General features: G+C 59.5%; 2 protein-coding genes and 1 long non-coding RNA gene across 8 annotated transcripts in view; 1 reads left to right on the plus strand and 2 right to left on the minus strand.

The window, feature by feature from the left end:
* Positions 1-1,869: 1,869 nt before the first annotated feature.
* Positions 1,870-12,312, minus strand: FAAP100 (FA core complex associated protein 100). Of its 4 annotated transcripts, none has more exons than XM_033438739.2 (10): positions 11,884-12,286; positions 11,569-11,687; positions 9,758-10,719; positions 8,405-8,561; positions 7,092-7,864; positions 6,862-6,998; positions 5,494-5,610; positions 3,402-3,488; positions 2,845-2,982; positions 1,870-2,538 (listed from the first exon to the last, which is right to left on the minus strand). In XM_033438739.2, exons 1-9 carry the CDS (start codon positions 12,046-12,048, stop codon positions 2,851-2,853), a joined length of 2,649 nt encoding a protein of 882 aa, XP_033294630.1. In that variant the 5' UTR covers positions 12,049-12,286; the 3' UTR covers positions 1,870-2,538; positions 2,845-2,850. The 4 variants fall into 4 exon arrangements, with proteins under 4 accessions (XP_033294630.1, XP_033294628.1, XP_033294632.1 ...); XM_033438737.2 differs by having other exon boundaries at positions 1,870-2,535; positions 11,884-12,282; XM_033438741.2 differs by lacking the exon at positions 11,884-12,286 and adding an exon at positions 11,172-11,293 and having other exon boundaries at positions 1,870-2,535.
* On the plus strand, positions 11,892-21,723 carry LOC117203564 (uncharacterized). Its single transcript, XR_004486411.2, has 3 exons — positions 11,892-12,018; positions 20,329-20,412; positions 21,325-21,723. It is a non-coding gene; the product is annotated as an uncharacterized LOC117203564 (long non-coding RNA).
* The window catches only part of NPLOC4 (NPL4 homolog, ubiquitin recognition factor), a 56,027-nt gene continuing 48,635 nt past the window's right edge, over positions 14,925-22,316 (minus strand). For all 3 annotated transcript variants that reach the window (XM_033438742.2, XM_004275567.4, XM_033438743.2), the window contains 2 exons: positions 20,729-20,831; positions 14,925-17,257 (listed from right to left, as the gene is read on the minus strand). In XM_033438742.2, the coding sequence (XP_033294633.1) occupies positions 17,100-17,257; positions 20,729-20,831 (261 nt within the window). In that variant the 3' untranslated portion in view covers positions 14,925-17,099. The remainder of the gene's footprint in view (positions 17,258-20,728; positions 20,832-22,316) is intronic.

Raw genomic sequence — 22,316 nt, forward strand, 5'->3', positions numbered from 1 at the left:
CGCACGTCCCTCCCTAAGCCCGGGAGAGGGGACCCCCACTCTACTCAGCAGGACCGGGGTGGGGGTGGGGGAGCTGGAAGGAGCCTGGTCCTAGGCCCCAGCAAGTCAGGTAGGTCAGAGGGTCTTTGGAGTCTCCACAGCGCACATCACTGCTCCCTTCCCCAAAGGCGGGGTCTTAGAGAATCCTGGAAGCACCTGATGGAGAAGTGACACCCACCTGTCCCAAACAGGGCTGTGTGTGGTCAGCCATGGGGGAGAGGACCCTTCTCAGCCTCTGCACCAGCCTGCTGCCACCCAGCCTAGGAAGGGTGGATGACCAGGACAAGGCCCATGGTTCACCCATGTGCCTCCCCAAACCAGCTGGCACCCAAAACCCCTGGGTCCCCAAGGACCCCCACCCAGGGCAGTGTCTCTTATGAGCTGGGTAACCTTGGACCATTGGAGGTGGGAGTGGGGTGAGAGGCATGCCCCCAGGGATTGGCCTGGACCTTGGGGACTGGGGTGATGGAGGGCTGGGGGTACAGTCTAGAGCCTGAAGTAGGGGGAGACCACAGACACAGGTGACCTCATGGACCCTTCCCCTCAGCCCACACCCCTCTCCCCACCCTGGGCAGCCCCCACCCTTGCCTGGGGCCTGAAGCCCCACCTCCAGTGAGTCTGGCCAGTGTGAGGCACTTTGGGAAAGGAGGGCAGCAAGGAAGGAGTGCAGAGCTGGTTCCAGAGGGGAGTGGACACATATGGCCAGGGAGGACAGGAAGGGGTGAGGCATCCTGGGGGTGGGGAAGACCAGCAAGGACCCCTCCCCAGTCTCTCCCCAGGGCCCCCCTTGGCTGACTCCCCACCTTGCTGGCCTCCCCTCACCTTAGGAATGAAGAAGGGCTGGGAGCCAAATGGGCCAACACACTTCAAAGTGGGCTCCAACTGACTGTGCAAGTACCAGATGCAGGAGCCTGGCCCCAGAGGGACCGAGTGACTGTCCTGAGCTGTGGTCTGCACTGCCCCCTGGTGGCATATGGGACAGGAAGGTTGGGGGCTCATCTGTGGGGCACTCTTGACCTGAAAGAAGCTGGCACCAGAGCTCAGGTGCTCCACAGGGTGCCAAGGAGGGGTCTCCTGTTTGCTGACCTTGACCAGACAGTGGACTTGGCTTCAGACAATCGCTGAGTGGAGCCCGCACAGCCTGGGGCAGCAGCTGGAGAGGGGAGGCAGGGAAGAGTGCTTGGGGGTCCCTTTGGGCTGGACTGGCCACTCCATCCTCCCCCGTGGCACTCAGGGAGGTGACAGAAAGATGACCCTCAGAAACAGCTGGGGACAGGACTAAGGGGGTGCAGGCCCTTCACTGGCTGGGCCACAGCTCCCCTCCACACTGCATTAAGGACCAGCAGAAGCTGGAGGTGGACTGCTTGCTCATCCGTGGAGAAGGCAGCTGTCACACTGCTCCCAGCAAACTCAGGGACAGAAGGAACAGGACAGTACTGAGTGGGCTGGCCCCCCTCCCCATCTTCCTCCCACCCTGAAGAACCCTTCAGTGCTGGGTCCATGTGGCGATCAGCCACTCTCCCAGACCCCAACTCGGAGCACCCCACCAGCCCCCCTCCCTCCATGGAGGGCGACGAGGAGGTGGCCTTGGTCCTCCTGGGCAGCGACCCTCATGGCCTGAACGGCCCCGCAGGGACCACTTCACTCCAGTGTTGAAGCTTCCTGCTGGCCTGAGGGCCCCCTAGAGGTCAGTTCAAGGCGCATCTGGGCCGTGCAGTGGCCACCAGACTTGTTGGGGGCTTGGAGCTGGGGGTGTGTCCAGGAATCCAGGTCAAACCTGCCACCAGACTGAAGGGGGAGAGCTAAAAAACAGCCAAGGCCAAGGCAGAGCACCAGAAAGTGTCACTTCTTGAGGCGGGTGCCTCACAGGCCCTGCACACACAGCAGGAAAGCACCAGCAGGAAAGCACCGCGTGAAGTCTGGGGGAGAGACACCCCCCGCCAAAGCACCGGAGCCACGCTGGGGCTGCTGTCTGCCCCCAGGGACCCTTGGAAACAATGCACAGTGCTGGGCGCTGGGTGTGGCCCCGGCCAGAGGCACCAAGTTGTTGTTTTGGCCACAGGGCACCTGCAGGAACACCCCCTCCCCCACAGTCATTGTGCTTTGGTCACAGGGAGCACCTCCCACCGGTAACCCCAGCGGCTGCAGAGAAGCGGGGCCAAGGCACCCAGAGCAAGGCGGCTGGACAGGTGTGGACAGTGCTGGACAACAGGTCTGTGGGTGGGCGGGTGGTGCTGCCAAGAGGGGCAGCCCTGGGCTCTGGGCACCACGGTGGGAATGCGACAACCACCAAAACACACCCGCCCGAGGCTCAACCCAGAAGCCCTGTCTCTGCGGCCTCTGCAGGCCGCTAGAGCAACGACGCTCCTGCTCTGGAGTCTGGACCCCATGGCCGGGGCCCTGCTTCCGAGTGGAGGGATGTCCGTGATCCAGCCCCGACGTTCTGGGTGGGAGGCGGCCCAGCGGTGTCGAGGCTGAGCGCAGAGGCCATGGCAGCTGCTGGAGGAAAGGAAGCAGTGATGCGGGAGGACGAGCAGGCCCCTGCCCAGCGGGGTCACAGACCACCTCGCTACCCTGACACACCTGCTAAACGAGCTGCCTCTTCTGAGCACACCCCCCCCCCCGGGGGTGCCAGGTGGCTATCCGGGGGGCCAGCTGCACTCACCCCAGACCTTCCCCAGCTGTAACCAGGCCCACAGTGCCGCCCAGGTCAGGAGCCAGGTTTTCTCCATAAAACCATGAAGGTACTGTGAGTTGTTACAGGGGCCGGAAGCAGGGACAGAGCCGGGGCAGGGTGGGGTTTACCTGGCATCACAGCAGGAGGAGGCTGGGGCTGCGGAGCTGCCTGTACACCTGCAGGAGCCTCTGGGCGGTGGCACAGGAGCTGGCTTCGTCCTCCGTGCACAGCCGGTCCCGCAGGGTCTGCACCTCCCGCAGCAGCGTCTACAGGAAGGAATGGGCGGCAACAGCTAGGGCCCCACCTTCCCACTGGGCACGTCAGCGGGTCCCTCTGGGGGACACCCACCATGCGCAGGTCCTACTCGGACTGTGGTAGGTGGTCCAGGAAAAACACTCATCTGTGGCCTTAACGTGATGACCCCTCGGGACAGGAGGCGTGGCTGGGCTGAGGGAAGACCATGTCCCCAGGGGACAGGCGTGTCCTAGCCAATGTGGGACAGGTTGGAGGAGTGGCCATGCCCACTCTGTCCCCACCTCACCCCTGCAGCAGGAGCCCAGACCCGACTCGGCTGTGAGGACTGGGAGCCCCTGCCAAGCTGGGCAACACCCCAGTGCCTGTGCGTGTCCCCAGAGGAGCCCAGGCTGGGGGAAGGTTCCGGGCGTGGATCCCTGAAGGACCTCACCTCATGGTTGGCCTGGATCTGGTGGAGATACTGCAGGCGGAGGTCAGGCGGGCTGGAGCCCCGGGCAGCCTGCTCCATGACCAGCCTCTGGGGGGACACAAGGGGCACACGGCTGGAGAGGGTGCTTCTCCCGTGTGTCCCAACGTAGCGCCCTGGGCTCCTGGCACCTGTCCTCCAGCCCGCAGAGCCAGGTGGCCCTTCTACCTCCCCGAACCATCCATCAGGCCTCCCTGCCTCGCCCCCAGTTAACCTTCACCTCGGGCGGCAGGGCACGCTAGCCCCACCCTGACGATCATTTACTTGGAAGTAACTTTCTTCTCAGCCCTTTCCCCTCACTACCCACCTCCTACCGCCACCCCTTCCCCATCCTTGGCCTCAGGCCTTGGCACCGCTGTTCCTATCTTGGCCCATGAAAGAGCTGCTTCACGTCCTGCTTTCTGCAGGCAGTCTGGCCGGCTCTCAGGGCTGAACCCAAGCTTGCAGACTGACCCAGGAAGCAAGGCTCCTGCTGGCCTCCAGGGCAGAGCACTGAGAAGAGACCCCGACACCCCAAGGGGCAGCAGGAGATGCTGCCAGTGGCAGAAGCTGCACACCTGACAAGGCCCCCCAGATTCCAAGCGGCCAGGTGAATGAACACCAGTTGTCACGAGAACACTCCCATTCCACAAGCATAGTGTCAGCAGACGGAGGACAGAGGTCTGCAGCCCACAAGAAGATTCCCATCAAGGGAGTGTCCCCAGCGTTCCACTGGGGGCTGAAGCATGCCTCCCAAATTCACACTTGGAAGCCCCAGCTCCCAGCACCCCTGGTGATTGTGTTTGGAGAGAGGGTCTCCACAGATAATCAAGTTAAAACAAGGTCACGTGGGTTGGCTTTACTCCCATAGGACTGGTGTCCTTCTAAGAAAAGATCAGGACACAGATATGCAGAGGGATGACCATATGAGGACATAGGGAGGAGTCGGCCATCCACGCGCCCAGAAGAGAGGCCTCAGAAGGAACCACCCTGCGGACACCTGGATCCCTGTCTCCAAAGTGAACGCACTGTGTCCCATCTGCGGCACTTTGTTCCCGCAGCCCCAGGACACTAACTCCCCTTCTTGCTGGAAGTCTGGTCGGTATGCTCCCCTCCCGGCTTCTCACTAACTGTCCACCTCTCAACTGCCGCGCTCAGCGGGTCTGGAGACAGCCCTGCTTGTTTCAGGCCCGCAAGAGCAACACGGGGCGCCCCCTGGGGGAGAGAAATGCAGGCGTGGGAGCTCTGCTCTAGGGACGGGGGACTCCTGAGCCCGGGAGTGAAGCCATGGATGTGCCACAGCAGGGCCCTCACAGTAGTGCCTGAGGGGGACCTCTGGTCATGGCTTGGCCCCCAGGCTCGCCTGGGTGCACTGGTAGGTCTAGAACAGCAGCCTCGGATCCCTGGCGGAGCTTGGACTGCAGGTTCTCCGACTCTTGGGGTCTGGGGTGGGGCCTGGGGACGTGCACCAAGTTCCCAGGTGAGGCTGACACAAAGTCCATGTTTAAGGAAAAGCGTGGGAATCAGTTGATAGCTGCCACCTCGGACCCCTCTGCGCAGCCGAGGGTGCACACACTCAGAACAGGCAGGAGATGGGCCACCTGACCCTGTGCCCAGCCTGCCAAGGGCACTAGCTGACAGCTTCCCTCCGGAACACAAAGACCTCCCCTCAGATCCTGGGGTTGAAGCCCCAGCAGCCGCGCATGGCAGTGAAGCAGCAGGAAGGGCCCCTGGGGCTGTGTGTATGGGAGGGGCTGGCGGCCAACTCCCGCTTTCTTGGCGAAGACGTGGAGGCCCAGACGAGCAGACAGCTGGTCCCAGGGCCCGAGCATGGCTTCTCCATGCGAGTGTAGAAGAAATCTCACGCTGGTCTCCAGTGGACTGTCTCCCTTTAACCACGTGTGCTCACAGGCCACTAGGAGCTACTGCCAGGAGGGTGAGCAGCAAGTCCCCCACCCACCTCCCAACCGCCCACAGCTTACCTGCAACCCCAGGCAGGAAGCCACAGACCACCAGGGTCCTGTGTCCCCACCACCCCACAGAGACTTCCCAAACAAGCCCATGATGACCGACAGACCTGCAAACGCCCGACGATGGCGTGGTGTGCCCTGCACATGTTGGCCAGAGAGGAGCTCTCCACCTGGATCTCCATGGCCTGGATGGGCCCTGCTGGGCACAGGTCGGTCACAGCCACCTGCAACACACAAGGAACCTCACTGGCCGTCCACAGCCCTGACCTGCCCGAGGGCAGCGTGGCCGGCGGGAGTGTCCAAGCTGGCAGCGGCATGTGAAGCCTGGGCTCGCGCTCTACATCCCACTGTGGGCAAAGCTCAGGGGGCTCCCGGGGCTGATCTCCACACTCAACGTGAATTTTCACCTGAAGAACCAGCTAGCCAAGCAACAGCAAAGCTGCTCCTTTGGAATATCTGTCCAGGAAGACCCCTCTTCCCTCGGCATCCAGATCCGTGGCACTCACTCAGTGCCTGCTGTGGCTGCACTGCCACGGACAGCCCACGCCCGGACCCACCATGGCCCACACTGTGCATCCTGAGGCACTAGGCAGCAGGGTCAGGGTTGCAGGTGTGAAAACAGGGAGGGGGCTGGGCAAGTGAGGTCAGCCCAGTGCCCTCCAGCCAAACATGAGATCTGGCGAAGATGGGCGAGAGCCAGGACACAAGGCAAGACCCCAGGGGCCTAGGGACCTTAGGAAGGACTCTGTCTCCGGCAGCTCTTCCTTCTGGAATCGTAGGACGCACTGGGGCACCCACCCCTCTCCGCCACCTGCAGAACCACCACCAGGCCCCAGGGACACCCGACCTTGACACTGCCTAATCGTGGCCTGACCTGAAAAGGCTGTCTAGTGGGCAGCCTCCAACCACCATCCTCAGCAAGGTGTGCCCGGCCACACGGGATGCTCCGCCAGAGCTTCCAACGCAGTAGCACAAGGGTCTGCTGGACATGACCCCGAGGCTGCCAGGAGGGTCTCGGGAAGGAAGGTTTGTGCGAGGAATGGGGCTAGAGGACTGAGCTCCACCTTGGTGTCTCAGCGGCCCCTGCACATGGGGCGTCTGTGATGGGGCCCGGCACCCTGGTGGTCTAGGGGTTTAGTGGCCTGGAGTCTGGAGTCGCTCGTGCTGCCCCTCGGGGTACAAGTGAGCGACCCGCTCGGGCTGGCTGTGAACTCCAGCAGTACGCAGGGCAGGGGCCACGCGTGGAGAGCGCTGGACAGGGCGGTACTCATGGAGACCTGGCTGGGAGCCGACGCTGCCCCTGGCCCCACGAAGGCCACCCCATCACAGCCCGCCTCTCGAACTCGGATGCGTCGGAATCCTCTGGAGGGTGGGCCCCAGAATCTGATTCCTCTCGAGCAACCCAGGGACCCTACTCAGAACTGCTGATGTCGAGGCCGATTTCCCCACAGGCAGGACAGCTGACCCCTGCTTGCCTCGCGGATGATGAGGTGGACATCAGTGCCATCTGGGGCCACTCCCTGGACGGAGGACAGTGCTTGGGCCCTCACGATGTCCGCGATGGCATTCTCGGCAAGGAGCCACTGCAGGGTGGCAGAACACAGGGACACGCCTGGAGGAGAGAGGTGCGGCTGTGAGGCCGATCAGATCCTGGGAGAGGGAGGAAGGGTCCCAGGCCTCAGCGAAGCCAGCTGGTGCCACCAACCTGCATGATCGTCCCCTAGGGCGGCCCTGAGCAACTCTGCCGACACCTTGACGGTGGCCACTGACGGGGGCAGGTACTTGGCCCGCAGGGACGCTGGTCCTGCGGGCTGGCTGACTGGCCCGCAGCAAGTTTCCAGGAAGGTGTGGATGGAGTCTCTGGCAGGGCTGAGTGGGCCCAGGGCCTGCGTGTGGGGTGCAGCCAGGCCGGGGAAGCGCAGGCCCTGCAGCATGTCCACCGTGTGCTCGCTCAGGGGCAGGCACACGCCGTCCTGCTCAGGCAGGACGTCAGGGGTGCATTCATTCGAAGAGGGGTCCTTGAAAGGGTCCGTGAGGGCAAGGGCCCCACCCACGACCTCCCTGAGGCTGTAGAAGAGTGCGCAGGACACGGTCACGGGCAGGTCAAGCGCACCGTCCTCTCCCGGGCCCAGAGGCAGCGTCACCTCACGCTGACCGCCAGGGCCGAGCTGGTCCACGGGGATGGTGTAGGTGATGGCCGAGACAGCCGAGTCCAGGTCCAAGGCCCGGGAGCTGCGGCGCACCTGGATGCACAGGGCCCAGCCCCGGTCCAGGCTGAAGCCGCTGCTGTTCTCCAGCAGGCAGGTAGCTGTCAGCACGTCCTGCAGCTGCAGGCGGCTCCAGGAGGTGCTGATGGTGCAGGAGATGGGCCTGGGACCCTCCCGGCTCGACAGCAGGGCGCAGCTCACGTTCATGGCTTCATTGAGGCAGGTCAGGGCCTTGTCCCGCTGGTCAACCGCCTTCTTCAGAGAAGACACTCTGGAAACAGACATGGCTGCTGAGGGAGGGCCCAGACCTCGTTCTTCCTCGAGCGTCAGGTGAAGAGCCCCCACCTCAGGGGCTCCTGTCCTGCCCATGCAATCGTCTGACCCAACCTCCTTCTCCAGCAGCAGAGGATGGAGCTGGGGCAGCCTGTACTTGGCAGCCTGGCCTCGCCCACCGGGCTCACGGAGACTTCCCCCCACCCCCTTCAGGGCCACTGACCCAGGGGTGCCCACGGTGGGGCTGGCCACCCCCACCGGGCTCCCCGTGTTCCAAGTTGGCTCCTTTGCTCCTCTGCGGTGCCACAGTGACATCCCAGAGGATGGCAGGCACCCTAGAAATGACCCTAAAACACAGGGGCTTGGCGCCCACAGCTGGCCTTTAGTGCCGCCTTTGGCCAGGCAACACAACGTCTGGGGCTATCGCGGGGGTCAGAGGCAAAGTAACAGGCCTGTCCCGGACCAGTGCCACCACCCAGGACACCGCCTTCCGTGGACACCATGCCAGCCTCTGCCCGAGTCTCAGCCCACTGGTCACCTCTCAGAGACAGTGCCAATTCCAGACAGCAACTCCTTAATTTTTTGGCCAGCATTCGCCGAGGTCACTCTGGTGGGGTGAGGCGTCTCAGAGTGCGGGTCCAGGCTGCAGGTCATCAGCCGGCCTTTGGCAGACAGGGCCAGGAGCTCAGCACCCCCTGCAGGCGGACACACGTGGGGCCTGGTCAACGGGCAGGGAGAGGCATGCTGCTGGGAACATGCAGCAGTTCCCAGGACTCAGATAAGTGTTGGCAGAACGCCTGTGCTCAGGTGAGGAAAAGAGGGTTCTGGAGACATCCCCGAAGAGCCTGGGGTGTGTACTGGGCTGGGCATATGCTATGAAGGGCCCTCCCTGGGACTGGGTGTCAGCACAGCAGAGGTGTCATCTTATACATGGACAGGACTAAAAGGGACCAGACAAGGGCCATCAAATCAGCTGGGTGCATCCCCCCTTCAACAGCCCTCCCAACCCCTAGCAAAGCTGCTCTGAGATTTCCTAAGAGAAGGAGGTGCTACACAGGCCCCAGGCCTCCTCCACTGGCCAGTCGGCTCTCACTGGGGCCTTTCTGGAAGCCTGCTGCCTCTCCTCGACATCTTTCTGTCTCCTTTCCCACTCCTGGCCTACCAGGGAGTTCCCCGGGAAACAGGCTCCATCTCCTGTGACCTGCTGGTTCTCCAAGTCCAGTACCACTAGGCCCTGAGACCCACCCAGAGATGTGGCTCCCCCATTCCCTGCCACATGTGTCTCTCTTTCTCTGTGGGAAAGACAGCAGTCTTTTCACTTCAAAAGCATTTCTTTCGTATCAAGTATGGTCCACGGTAGGCCTTACAATGCATTCTTAGGCTATCTTAAGGGGAATATGCGCTAGGGGGAGGGGGGCTCTTATATCTCCCCTTAACATTGGGCAAACATGGCTGAAACCCCCTCCGGTTCTGTCTGGGGAGAACACACACATCAGAGCTTGGCGATGCCCCCTGCCTTTGGTGCAGGGTGGACTCGTTGGAGGCCACATGGTAAGGAAGTGTGAAAAAAACCCATAAAGGTTTGACCTAAACCAATTTGAATTTCCATTGCACTACTGGCCATGGGAAGATGCTCTTGCCCAGGGTCACTCAGGTGTAGACCCTACCCAGGCAGAGTAGCACAGCCCCCGCCCCTAAACCCACACAGGACCCCAAGACAAGAAGCATCAACCATGAGGCTATGCCAGGGAAGGGTAGGCCTGCCCGGGCAGTTTTATGGAGAACAGGAATGAGGCAGGGAGAGGAGAACGGACAGTTCACAGGGAGGAGACATCAAAGAGGCTCCACCCACCCCATGGCTTTGGTTTTTGCTTTCAGCCGTGGCTCGTACCTTCAGGCGCCCTAGATGACACAGAGAGGGTGACGACGCTGCAGACACTCAAGCTGGCTGGACACAGCAGAGAGGGCAGGCCTCCTGGGGCCCCGTCACGCTGCGTGAGGTCCCAGGGGGAGACCTCCTGAGCCAGGTCCACTACACAGAGGTCCGAGGGGGTGCTGTGGTACACACGGCCGCCCCTGCCGCAGGCCGCACAGAGCACAGGCCCCGGGAGGCTGTACTCCCGCAGCTCTGGCACCAGATGCCCTGCCTCGTCCCAGCTGGCCTTGATGGCCAGTGTCCGGCCATGGTGACCAAGTGCCACCAGGCAGTCACAGTACACGTCCTCCACATCCTCGGACAGCGGCTCTGTCCTCAAGGCTCCAATGAAGATGACAGGCTCTTCCAGGTGATGGAGGATCTTGACAAGGGCCTTCGGATCACCAGGGGCAGACCTAGAGGTGACCAGGGTCTTGAGGACCACACAGCAGAGCTGGCCATCGGGGAGACCGCAGAGGATCACGGGCGACTCCAGGAGGGAGGCATCGGTTCCAAAGAGTAGCCCAAAGAGGGCCCCCTCCAGCGTGACGCCCCCAGAGCCCCACGGGTGGCCATGTGGGGCCCTGGAGCCTGGTGGTGACGCACAGCACAGCACTGGGAGGAAGCGGAGGGCTGTGGGCTCCCCCAGGCTCCCAGCTGGGGGGGTGCAGGTGGACAACTCCACCTCGCCAATCTGGCCTCCGGGCCTAGGGTCCTCCCCTGGACACGGACACTCAAACAGCTGCACCTTCCACTGGGTGGGGCCCTGTGCCAGGGTGATGAGCACGTCATCGAGCACGGTGAAGGCATGCAGTGTGGCACTGGGGAGCACACAGGTGTCTGGGTGCACGGGGATCACAGGGACAGGGAGCTCATCGACCTGCCCATCCTCACTGTCCTGGTCGTCCCTGTCATCCTTGTCATCCCGGCTCACAGACCTTTGAGAACACAGGCAAATGTCAGTTACAGTGCTCACAGGCTCCCTTCGTGACAGCCTACCACTGACATGATGGGCCTGGGGTCTGTACAAGGAGCGATCTCAGTGACTTATAGCCACCAGGGAGCAGCTGGCGTGCCACAGTGCCTCCCACCTGCTCCACGGACTGCTTTGCTCCCCACCAGTCGCCCAGGGACACGTGCATAATAGGATGTACCAAGCCTTCCAGAAATGGGGTTTGGACAGAAAATTCTCATCAGTGCAGAACTGTCAGACCCCCAAGGCCTCAGCCGTGAATCACACCTGCTACCTTTTTATTTTCTAAACCAGTAGTGAATAGGTGCCCGAGTCTAGGCTCTAGGCTCTGCACTGGTACTGAGGGGTGGCGGAGGCGGGGGGGGGGGGGATGGTGAAACTCCTTTAACCACTGACTCAGGGTTCACAGAGACCCACCTCATAGGTGTGTCATGCCAGACCCACCAAGGCCCATCAAAGCCAAAGGGGCAGCATCCTGCTCCGGCTGCAGACTCAGCCGCTTGAACCCCGTTTACTAAGAATTCTCTGTGAGCAGGAGCCTGTTAGAGAAGGCAGGTGCTGAGGACAGGGGCCACCAAGACTTCAGAGCTGGCCCTGAGCCCACCATCCCCACCTTGGAGGCCTGGTGAGTGCTCATTCTGAACCCAGTCCAGGGGTAAAAGGACCGTATAGGTCACAGGGGCAGTGTTTGAGGAGGGCAGGGAAGTACCAGTCAGAGACAGCGAGAAGCCCATCTGAGGCCATGTTCGCCTCAACCCCGGAGAGGCAAGTGTGGACCCGCCCAAAGCAGTGCCGTCCAGCGACCATGCCTCACCTGCTCGCCTGGTCCAAAGACAAGCAGTAGATGCCACTCCGGGCGCACAGAACGTAGAGCGCCCTGCGAAGGGCCAGGAGCTCCAGGTGCCACACCTTACCGGGAAACTTGTACACGGCCTGGACGTCCGGGGAGAACGCAGAGTCAGGCCGGGCGCGTGGGGCCCAGAAGAGGCGGAGTACAAACTCCTCAAATACGCCGGGCCTTCGGTGGATTCCCGCCCGGCCCCGCCCCCTCCAGGGCTCAGGAACCCCGCTCCACTCCGCCCCGCCCTCTCCCCCGGTCCCTGGCCCCTCCCCGGCAGGGGGTGCTCACGATCAGCAGCCGCCCCTCCCGGTCGTAGACATAGACCAGCTCGCTCCCGGTGGACAGGAAGACCTCCGCCCCGTGGCACAGCACGCGAGGCTTGCCCACCGCCAGGCCTCCGAGCGGGCAGCAGAAGCCCGCCAGGTATTCGACCCGCGGCGCGAGGCCGGCCATCGTGGGGTCGCCAGGGAGCCCGGCCACCGGAGGGGTCTCGAGCTCGCAGCGCCGGTGCCAGGGGCGGGACGGGGCGCGGCGCTTTACGGCCGCCCAGGTCGCAGCGCGGCCTCCGCCGTACAGCGGCGTGGCGGGGGCGGGGCCGGATCCGGGGGCGGGGCGGCTGCGCGTCAGGTGTTGGGGTCCCCGCGGGAACCCAGGCACCTGGGTCGAAGGCCACGCCGTTGAGGTAAAGCTAGTGGACACAGAACGGTTTGGCAAAGGGCCAACGTGTTTAAAGCCAAACACGGGAAGCCCAAGGGCGTTGGTCTCTCCACTCGTCCGTCCTCCCCCGGGGCTCCATTGGACCCGCCCGAAGTCGCGCTTCCCTCGTGCGCCCGAGGGCCGGCCGGGCCGGCTCCGGGACCCGGGCCAGTACACTGACTTCCCCAGGGCGGCGGCCCGTCAGAACGCGTCTCCTCCGAGCGGACGGTGCGCTCCTAAAGTGACCTTCTAGCGTTCTGGGGGGCGGTTAGATCTGCGAATTCTAGGAGGGGGCGGGCAGTGTCAGGTCTTGCCACTTCCACAGCCGGGGGCTGGGGGGAGGGACCCTCGGTCTAGGATGAGTCTCCTCCTTCTGAGCTGCTGAGACACACCCACGCCTACCCCGTCCCCAGGACACTGCTGCGTCTGAGCTTAACATGGACAGAAGTGTCCCTTCTTTCATGGCTGAACGAACTGTCTGTGGGTGTGTTGGTCTGAACGGACAGTGGGGAAAAAGGGTAAGCCAGAGGAATTCTGGGTTGAGGGCAGAAGACCATGAAGAAAATGGCTGGACCTTGGTAAGGGGGGCAGCTCACCATCAGTCAGCGTGGAGGGTCAGGGTGAAGACAGGGCAAGACACCTCTCCTTCCCAACCCTGTCCTCCAAGGCTCTGGGGAGAGGTGCCTATCAAAGGGGCCAAGAGTTCTCCGAATGAGACAGACCCAGAGCGACCCTGAAAGGTGCCTGCAGACAGGTCAATCACACCCCTCTCCTTTAAGAAGCCAATGGGAGAGGCTCCAAGGTCAAACACTCATGAATGAAAGAGGCATCTGGAGGGGTGTGGCCAGACAGGGCAAGTTGAAGGAGCCCAGCTGCCAAGTGTTTTCTGGGCTTGAGTTAAGCTGACCGCACCAAGGCTGGTGTACCTGCCAAAACAAAGAACCAGTAGCAAAAGTTCTAATTCCCCTTGTTGAGGTTGGTGCTCAACCCCCAGGGCAGTGGACCTCTACTGTTCCAGTGTTTCTGGGTTGGACCCAGCATCAATATGGCATTTGCAGTCTGTCATTTGCCCTCTCAAGACCAGCTCCCATGTGGCTTTTGGAACTAGAAGTGAGGACATGGTCCTTTCAAGAGAAACACCACTCTGAATCCCACCTCCACCCCCCACCCCCCCCAACCTGAGTGCACAAGTGTTCTTGGCTGGTCTTCTGACCACCAATCCTTGTGGCCACATGCTCACACCAATTCCCAACCTGGCCCTCCCAGACTATTTCCAAGGGAAACCAAGGGAACTACACCAGGATTGTCCTAGAGAAAATGACCGCATGGGGAAGTGCATCTGGGAGGTGGGCTAAGCTGGCCAGGCCTCACCTCCCAGGTTCAGCCCTGACTGGCCAGGCACTGTAAAGTTGGTCATTCCTCCCTCACACTCCCTTCTGCTCAGGGGGGCTAGCAGGCTCCTGGCCCCAAGTCCAGGCAAGACCCACACTCTGTGATACAAGGATTTATGACCATCAGCAGTCTATCTAAACAGCGAGGGGGCCCTGAACGCTGATCCCCCCAGAGGTTACAGAGCAAAGGGCTTAGCCAGCTCAGGGGTGATGTGGAGTGAGGGGCCCCTCATGTGGGTGTACATGGAAGGCCTGTGGCAGGAGGCCTGTGAGACAGCAGAGCGTGCTGTGGACAGTCAGTGGTCTCTATGCCACACGTGGGGGCTACATCTTCCCAAGGACAAACTACCACCAGACAGCATTAGGGGTGGGGAGGGACAGGACACAGCATGTGCAGGGAAGCTGCAGGCTGTGCCAGGCACTTATAGGCAGCACAGCCTGCCAACATGTTGAACATGCCAGGAAAGGGGGTGGCAGGACCCTGAGTTCTATTTCCAAGCAGTACACTCCACTTGCTTGATTTCAGGGGGAGGGATGACGTTCCAGAACCTCATCACTTCACAGAACCAACAAGGCCAGCAGCCTGAGCCACAGAGAGAGCAGGACACTGCTGGTAAAAGTAGGCAAGCTCAGGGACAGGACTGGAGCCAGGTGCTGAGGGCCCACCCGCCCCAGTCCAGAAGCTAGGCTGGGCCTGCCTCTCCCCAGGGCCCCTTGGACATCAGTGGGCAGTGTTTCTTACATACTTGTTCAGGAGCAGTGAGCCAGTGGCCAAAGGACAGAATGGGTTGTAAGGTGCGTGTGAAGGCTGGTAACTGAACATCAGGGGGAGCGCCCCCTGGCTGTCACTCGACAAGTGTCCCCTCCAGGCCTTGCTCCCCTTGCATCTGTGCAAGCCTGGGGGATTCTGGGCACTATCCTTCACCTGCTGCCTGGCGGAGTGCACCTCACCCACCACGAAGAGGCCAGGAGCAGCCACATGGCTGACAGGCAGAAAAGGTGCAGAAAAGGCATGGAGGGAGGCCAGGCTCTGCTCCTCCAGTGGACATTACACTGGGAGCACAGGGCCAAGGAGCCTGGGCAGGAGGAGTGGGTCTCTACCCTTCAATACTCTAAACATGTCAGCAGAGAACAGTGATGTGTGGAGGGGAAAGTCATCAAGTCGCCTGACAAGGTAGGCAAGTCAAGGCTCGGGGCAGGGAGAGGCCTTGGGGCCCAGGAAGGACAAACAGGGCGCTGGCGGTCACTTCAGGTGCTTTTATTGGTTCAACTGCAGGGCTGGAGTCCAGGCAACGCTACTACAAACCCAACCGACACACACCTGCAAGCCCCAAGTGGGAGCACCGGGAGCAGACTGGTTGGTGGAGGCCGGGTACCTGGGCCCCCCTCGCTGAGCTGTGGTGCCTGGTGGCATGAGAGGGTGTGTCCACACAAGGGCAGGAAGGATGAAAGTGGAGCTGGGGGCCCCTCCCCTATGCAAGAGGAGATGGCTAAGCTGCCTGGGCCCAAGCCTGTTGGCAGGTACCCCCACTCCTTATGTTGACCCCCGACTCTCTTTGGACAAAATAAAGTGCATTATTGAACAGAGTGACTCAAAACCAGAAGCAGAGAAATCACAACACTTTTTCTTTAGCTAAAAGATAAAAGGAAACGAACTATGCAGATGCCAGAACTTCAGGGTGAGTAGGACACTGGTCAAAGAGAAAAGGAAATTAGCTCGGTAGATAAAGACCAGAGCAAGTACAGGAGGAACGGTGGGGGCCGCGAGGTCTGAGGTCAGCGCCCTCCTGCTCCCCCTGCAGACTCACATCTGATCAAAGGAGCAGATGACTTGGGCCAGATGGTCCTTCCAGCTTGCTGGCAGGTGGCCACAGATGAACTGGGGAAACAGGGGGCTCTGCACCTCCTGCCCCCCGGAACAGATCCGCTGTAGCCAGACCCAACCCCACTGGCCACTTGGTGTCCCATGCCAGGTGGACCTGGAGTGCCAGGCACAGCCCTTGCCACAGGTGAACACATGCCCAAGTGCTCTCTGTTCACAGGCCAAGGGTGAGGGAGGGTCACACAGGCTTGCCTCCTGCCCTAGGACAGAGACATGAAGTCCCCAAGCAGCCTGTGTCTGGGTCAGCCTCTCCCATGGGTGGGTGCAGTGCAGCTCAGAGATACGGCTCTTGTTAAGGCAAAGAGGCATCAGGATGTCCACGGCTCCCAGGGAAAGGCCAGACCGGAGCCCAACCACAGAGGAAACGCAGGGACCCCAAAGCACATGCAAAGTCTGACCACAACCTTTGTCCTGGAATAGCCTGGACCCATACCTCAGCACGGTACCTACTTTCCAACGTCCCCACAGCAGCCCCACAGCTGCTGTACTGTGGCCTGGCCTGTACCGGGGCCACATCACCGTGCCAGAGGCCAGGGCCTGGGCAGGACAACAGGAAGGAATGGTGTGTGGGGTGAAGGGGACCAGAGCTTCCAGCTCTGCCTGGGCCACCCAGCTCACCCCATGCAGGCCTGGTCAGCAGGGCTGGCCCCCCGGAGAGGCTGCCTGCTCAGTGGGAGCCAGCACTAGCTTCCTGCTCGGACTACCTGGGTCTGCACCTGTCCCAGCCGTGTGGCTTGGCAGGAAAGTCTCAGGCACTGAGGTTCATTTGTGAGGAGACCTGACTGTGGGTCCCCTGTCCACCCACCCAGCCTGCAAACACCTCCAGGGACTCACTGAAGGAGGGACGAAGGTGGAAACTAGTCTCTCTCCTTTTATGCAGTTTTTATCTTAAAAAAAAATAAATAAAAGTCTTCTTCGCAGGAATTACTGGTAACTGTTATTACAACCAAAGCAGACTTTAAGGTCCCCCCTGGACGCTGGGTGAGAGCAGGAAAGGGCGGGCAGCAGATTCACCTGCAGACCAAGCGGACAGAAGACCAGCGAGCCCGTGGCCACGCATTTCCACCACACGATGGCTACTGGAAGGGGAAGAGGTGGCCCTCACAGGCAGGGTCTGCCCCAGAGCAACGGGGTACAGAGGTCACCAAGAGCTCCCAACCAAAAACATGGGAACCAAAAGCATCCAAAGGAAGGAAAAAAGAAAGCTGGATGGTGCCAGCAAGCCCTCCCACCCCTCAATTCCAGGTGATGATTTAGAGGCACCTAGTCCTTCTACCACAGTAGGAGCTGCTGCAGGACATCCGGATGAGGCCATACGGTGCCTCCACCAAGAGACTGGTTCCAGCCCAAGAGCACCAGCCTGGCTCCCTCCCTCCAGGGAAGCCTGGTGCTGAGAAGCTTCATGGGTCAGAGACCCCCAGGGCAGCCGCCCCCGCCTCGCCTTCAGGGCTGCCTGCGGTGGGGCATGGTTGCAACAATCCTGGCTTCAGAGAGGGCTAGGGTGGGCCCAGTCCGGGCAGCAGGGCCCAGGAGCCCTAGGTCCTGGGGAGGCTGCACATCTCGCAGTGGCCGGTGCCTGGCTGGTTCATGAAGGTGCAGTGCTGACAAGCCCACATGGCGGCCGAGGTGGTGTGTGCAGAGCCCCCGACGGCTCCGTACTCGTGGAGGCCTGGAAGCTGCACACCGACTGTGCCTGTGGGGCAGGAAGAGAAGCAGTGTTCATCATTTCTGCACTGGGAAGCTGTCCCACCCCATCTGAGAGCTCTGCACAGCTGCTTATCAGGGTAGGAGTGGACTCTAAAAGCAACTGCTGCAGGCGTGGACAGATGCGGCTTGAGAGCCCCTACTGTGGGTCCCCTGCTCAAACACAGAACACCGATAAGTAAAGCTGCTGTCTGCAGAGCGGAAAGCTGTCAGCTGTGGCCACTCATGCACCTGCCCAGCCTCCTTGCTTGCTGTGTCAGTGGTTCCTTCCTTCTCACTGCTGAGCAGTAGAGCTCAGTGTGAACACCATCCCTAGTTATCTATCCCCCTCCTGATAGACAGTTGAGTCACTGCCAAGTTTGAGCCCTGCCATGAATATTCTTTTTTTTTTTTTTTTTTTTGCAGTACGCGGACCTCTCACTGCTATGGCCTCTCCCGTTGCAGAGCACAGGCTCCAGACGCGCAGGCCCAGCGGCCACGGCCCGTGGGCCCAGCTGCTCTGCGGCACGTGGGATCCTACCGGACTGGGGCACGAACCCATGTCCCCCGCATCGGCAGGCCCACTGCGAATATTCTTAAAACAAATCTTGGTGTGGATCTGTGTTTGCATGTCTCTTGGGTAGCAGTGGGCTCGCTGGGTCATCCTCACTGGGCGTGCGAGAGCTCCAGCTGCTGTGGGAGCTCGTGAGCACGCGATGCGGCCAGTGTTTGCATCTCAGCCACCCTCAAGACGTGTAATGGTACCTCGTTTAATTTTCATTCTTCTGATGACTGATGGTGACCATCACTGTAATTCTTTTTATGGAACATCTTCTGTGGAATATCTTCTCCCAGTCTGTTCCTTGCCTTTTCAAGTTTTTTTTTTTTTTGCGGTATGCGGGCCTCTCACTGTTGTGGCCTCTCCCGTTGTGGAGCACAGGCTCCGGATGCGCAGGCTCAGCAGCCATGGCTCACGGGCCCAGCCACTCCGCGGCATGTGGGATCTTCCTGGACCGGGGCATGAACCCGTGTCCCCTGCATCGGCAGGCGGACTCTCAACCACTGCGCCACCGGGGAAGCCCGCCTTTTCAAGTTTTTGACAGCGTCTCTCGATAAGCCTAAGTGTTTCATTCTGATAAAGTCCAACTGACCAATCTTTTCTTTTTTAAAATAAATTTATTTATTTATGGCTGCACTGGGTCTTTGTTGCTGCGCACAGGCTTTCTCTAGTTGCGGCGAGCGGGGACTACTCTTCGTTGCGGTGTGTGGGCTTCTCACAGGGGTGGCTTCTCTTGTTGCAGAGCATGGGCTCTAGGCATGTGGGCTGCAGTAGTTGTGGCACTTGGGCTCAGTAGTTGTGGCTTGTGGGCTCTAGAGCGCAGGCTCAGTAGTTGTGGTGCACGAACTTAGTTGCTTCGCGGCATGTGGGATCTTCCCGGACCAGGGCTCAAACCTGTGTCCCCTGCATTGGCAGGCGGATTCTTAACCACTGTACCACGAGGGAAGTCCTGACCAATTTTTGTTTGTTTGTTTTTGTGGTACGCGGGCCTCTCACTGTTGTGGCCTCTCCCGCTGCGGAGCACAGGCTCTGGACGCGCAGGCTCAGCGGCCATAGCTCACGGGCCCAGCCGCTCCGCGGCATGTGGGATCTTCCCGGACCGAGGCACGAACCCGTGTACCCTGCATCGGCAGGCGGACTTCAACCACTGTGCCACCAGGGAAGCCCTGTCTACAGGAATTTTGACTGAGATTGTACTGATCAATTTAGGGAAAACTGACATGTTAAAAATATCTTGTCTTCCAGTCCAGATAGTGGGATTTCTTTTCCATTTGCTTAGCTCTTCTTCTGGCAGAGTGTTAGTTTTCAGCAAAGAGCTCTTACGTAGCTTCCACTGACTATGTCCCGAGAACTCTCATGTTCTGTGACTCTGCATCTGTAAAGGGTACTCTATTGCTAATTTGTGTTACCAGCCCTATGCAGTGACTGGAATTCCACGAGTAGTGTATCTGTTGACAGCATTTGACAATCACGTGGCACTTTTTTAGCAAAGTGAGTGTCGGTGAACACCAGGCGCTCTCCCAACAGAGGCTGCAGGCAGCAGGTCCAGACAGTGTCACCCTGCTGCCGGAGGACTGACACCTGACTCGGGCTTGGGTTTCTTCCCACCCTAAGTATGAGGCATGAAGCCAATGGGACCCAGCTCCTATGGGGTCACTAGTTTTTCATTAGTGTCTAATGGGGTTGGCAAAAGCAAGCCAAATGCTCAGACTGAAACCTTTCCTGATCTAGTTTTCCATTCCCCCAACTGGGCCAATGCTTGTCCAGGATAACCTCTTAGCTAAGCCACCCCCTGTCCCGGCTTCCCTGTGTGCACTTTCTGGGCTGAGAGAGAGGGCTCCCAACTACTAAAGCTGCTGCACTCAATGTCTGTGTGTGAAGCATTTGAAGAATAACACCAGGGGCCTGGAGAGCCCCATACATAGGAGAGTTGGACCAGGTGCTGAGATCCTGGCCGGCACCTCACCACTGTCCACCCAAGGACACAAGGCCGTGGGCTTCACTGTAGGGAATTTGGTGGGAACAATGAGTCCTCTGTTTCAGAACGTGAGGGCAAGAAGAGTACATGGCACATCCAGCCCTTTTACTGTTTGGTTGTAAGAATCGTATAAAAAGAAAAATTAAGAAGGACGACACAATGAATACCAAAGCTCCAACCCCTGAGCTTCTAGGTACTTAGTGTCGAGAGAAAATAAGAACCCTGCTGGACTCCCTGTGCCTTGGGTTCCACTGAGGGTTTCCTGGCTAATTTTGGCTCAAGTATCAGCCCACTAGATTGAGAAAATATTTAAACACTTTTTTATATGTACTTTCATTGTTGTCTTCAGGGGGCGTTACAGTACTTCTCAAAGCCGCAGGGAAAAGGGCCACCATGGTCACTGCCCTCTTGAGCTCTCAGCTGGGGGGCTTGGTGGCCACGGCACTGGCAGCGTGGGGGCAGCTCCCAAGGCTGATTGACAGAGGCACTCACCCGGGAGACACAAGATCCCCGAACTCTATTCTCTAACTCTTTTCCTCCTTAGCCACCAAGAATGCTCTGAGAACTGATGGGGAAGGGGAAAAGAAAAGCCGGAGGAGTCCAGAAGGTCTCCGCACTCAGCACTTAGGTGAGTGTGAAGTTTCTGTTCATCTAAAACAATGACTTTCAAACTGCTCCTAAGATGCTTGAAGAATAGCGTATCTGGTATGTACGTGTACAAAAATCCATGGAACGGTATACCCAAAATCTGTGGCCTTTACGCGTATGTTATAGTGATGAAAACATCTGTGAGCCCCGGCAGAGGTCTGCTTGTTCCATTGCCCACGATGCTGTCAGAAGGCATCTGGGGTCAGGTGTCCAGGGCCCGGGAAGAAGTACTGGAGCCCTGAAGGGCAGGAGTTTGGGCCCTGGCAATGGGGACTGCAGGAGGGTAAGACACTTACTACAGAGCTGCTCGATGGTGGCCCACTGCTCAGACTTCTTCCACGTCTGGGCGAGCTCCTCATTTCTGGTCCTCACAGCCTCCAGCAGCAAGCTGATGCTGTCCTGCAAGAAGCCAAAAAAGAAGGTTCCAACTCGCTTCACTGACGGTAGATAGACTTGTTCACAAGTTTCTTTTTCCCCAACATCAAGACACACTTCAGAGGGAATTTCAAAAATCTCACAGGCTGTCACTATGACATGCAAAACACCACACACTTAGTTTATAAATACAAGTGCTAAATTCTTCCCAGAGATCCCCAGGTTGGCCGCTGTGCTACTCTGTGTCCCAGGCTGGCTGTGCTCCACCCACTAGGTAATCACAGCTCACAGTCCTTCTCCTGAGGGCCTGGGTGGATGGGCAGGAGCCTCATGGCCGTGAGGCCCACCCTCTTCCCTCACAACCCCCTCGGCCCTGTTTTCTCCATCACGTCTGTATCTCAATACACTCTGCATCCTAGGCCTCCAGGGTCAAAGTGAAGAGAACTAAATAGTTTTTATTTTTATTTTTTTTTTGCTGTACGAGGGCCTCTCACTGTTGTGGCCTCTCCCATTGCAGAGCACAGGCTCCGGACGCGCAGGCTCAGCGACCATGGCTCACGGGCCCAGCTGCTCCACGGCATGTGGGATCTTCCCGGACCGGGGCACGAACCTGTGTCCCCTGCATTGGCAGGCGGACTCTCAACCACTGCGCCACCAGGGAAGCCCTAAATAGTTTTTATAACGAGAGACTTCGAAAGCCTTCCAGGGGCTCTCAGGCAGTATTTACAGAAAATGCTTCCTAACAAGTAAGTGACTGCAAAACAGCACACGTTTTCCAGGGAGAAGGCCCTAAGCTTTCACCACCTCCCCAACCGGAGGGGCAGCAGCTAAGCCGGGGGCTGGAGGTGCAACTCTCTGGGCTTAACAGGGAAGGCAAAGCCAGTGAAAAGTTTCGGGGTGCCTGGTGTCAAGTATCACAAATGGGTAGTTTGGACAAAACACAGACACAAGATATAAGAACAGCTATAGGCCACCTGACATAGAAAAGCAGTGGGAGGAAGGAGCCTCTCCTTTCTACTCTGTCACCTCGCAGAAATGCATTTCCTTGGGTCCCAAGCAGGAAAAGGGCCAAAGTAAAAGGACAGCCATGACACAACCCATGCAAGGGGCTTCCTGGCCGGCCCTGCTGGCCCTGTGCTGCTCAGAAAGCAGCCGCCATCTGTAACACTCGCCCTCATCTCCCCCAACAGCATGTCTTAAAAACGCCAACTGTGCAGCTGTGTGCCTGGGGCCTGGACGCTGGCCAACCTTCTGGGCCAAGGTGATAAACTGGAGCTGATTCGGGAAGAGGGGAGAGAGATCGGGAAGAAGCACAGGCTGGGATTCTCAAACTGTTCCAACAGGAATTTTTAAATTGTTGGATCCCTCATGTTCCCACTAGAAGGACACAGAGCTAAGCGGCCTCTGCGTCCCATGTGGTTCTAACAAATGGAGGAACTGTCCTCCATCACAGAGGGCAGACACTTTTGAACAAGCTGTTCCAGTGTAAACGCTGCAAGTGAAAAATTC

The sequence above is a fragment of the Orcinus orca genome, chromosome 19 (genome assembly GCF_937001465.1).
Source record: "Orcinus orca chromosome 19, mOrcOrc1.1, whole genome shotgun sequence".
Lineage (NCBI taxonomy): Eukaryota > Metazoa > Chordata > Mammalia > Artiodactyla > Delphinidae > Orcinus > Orcinus orca.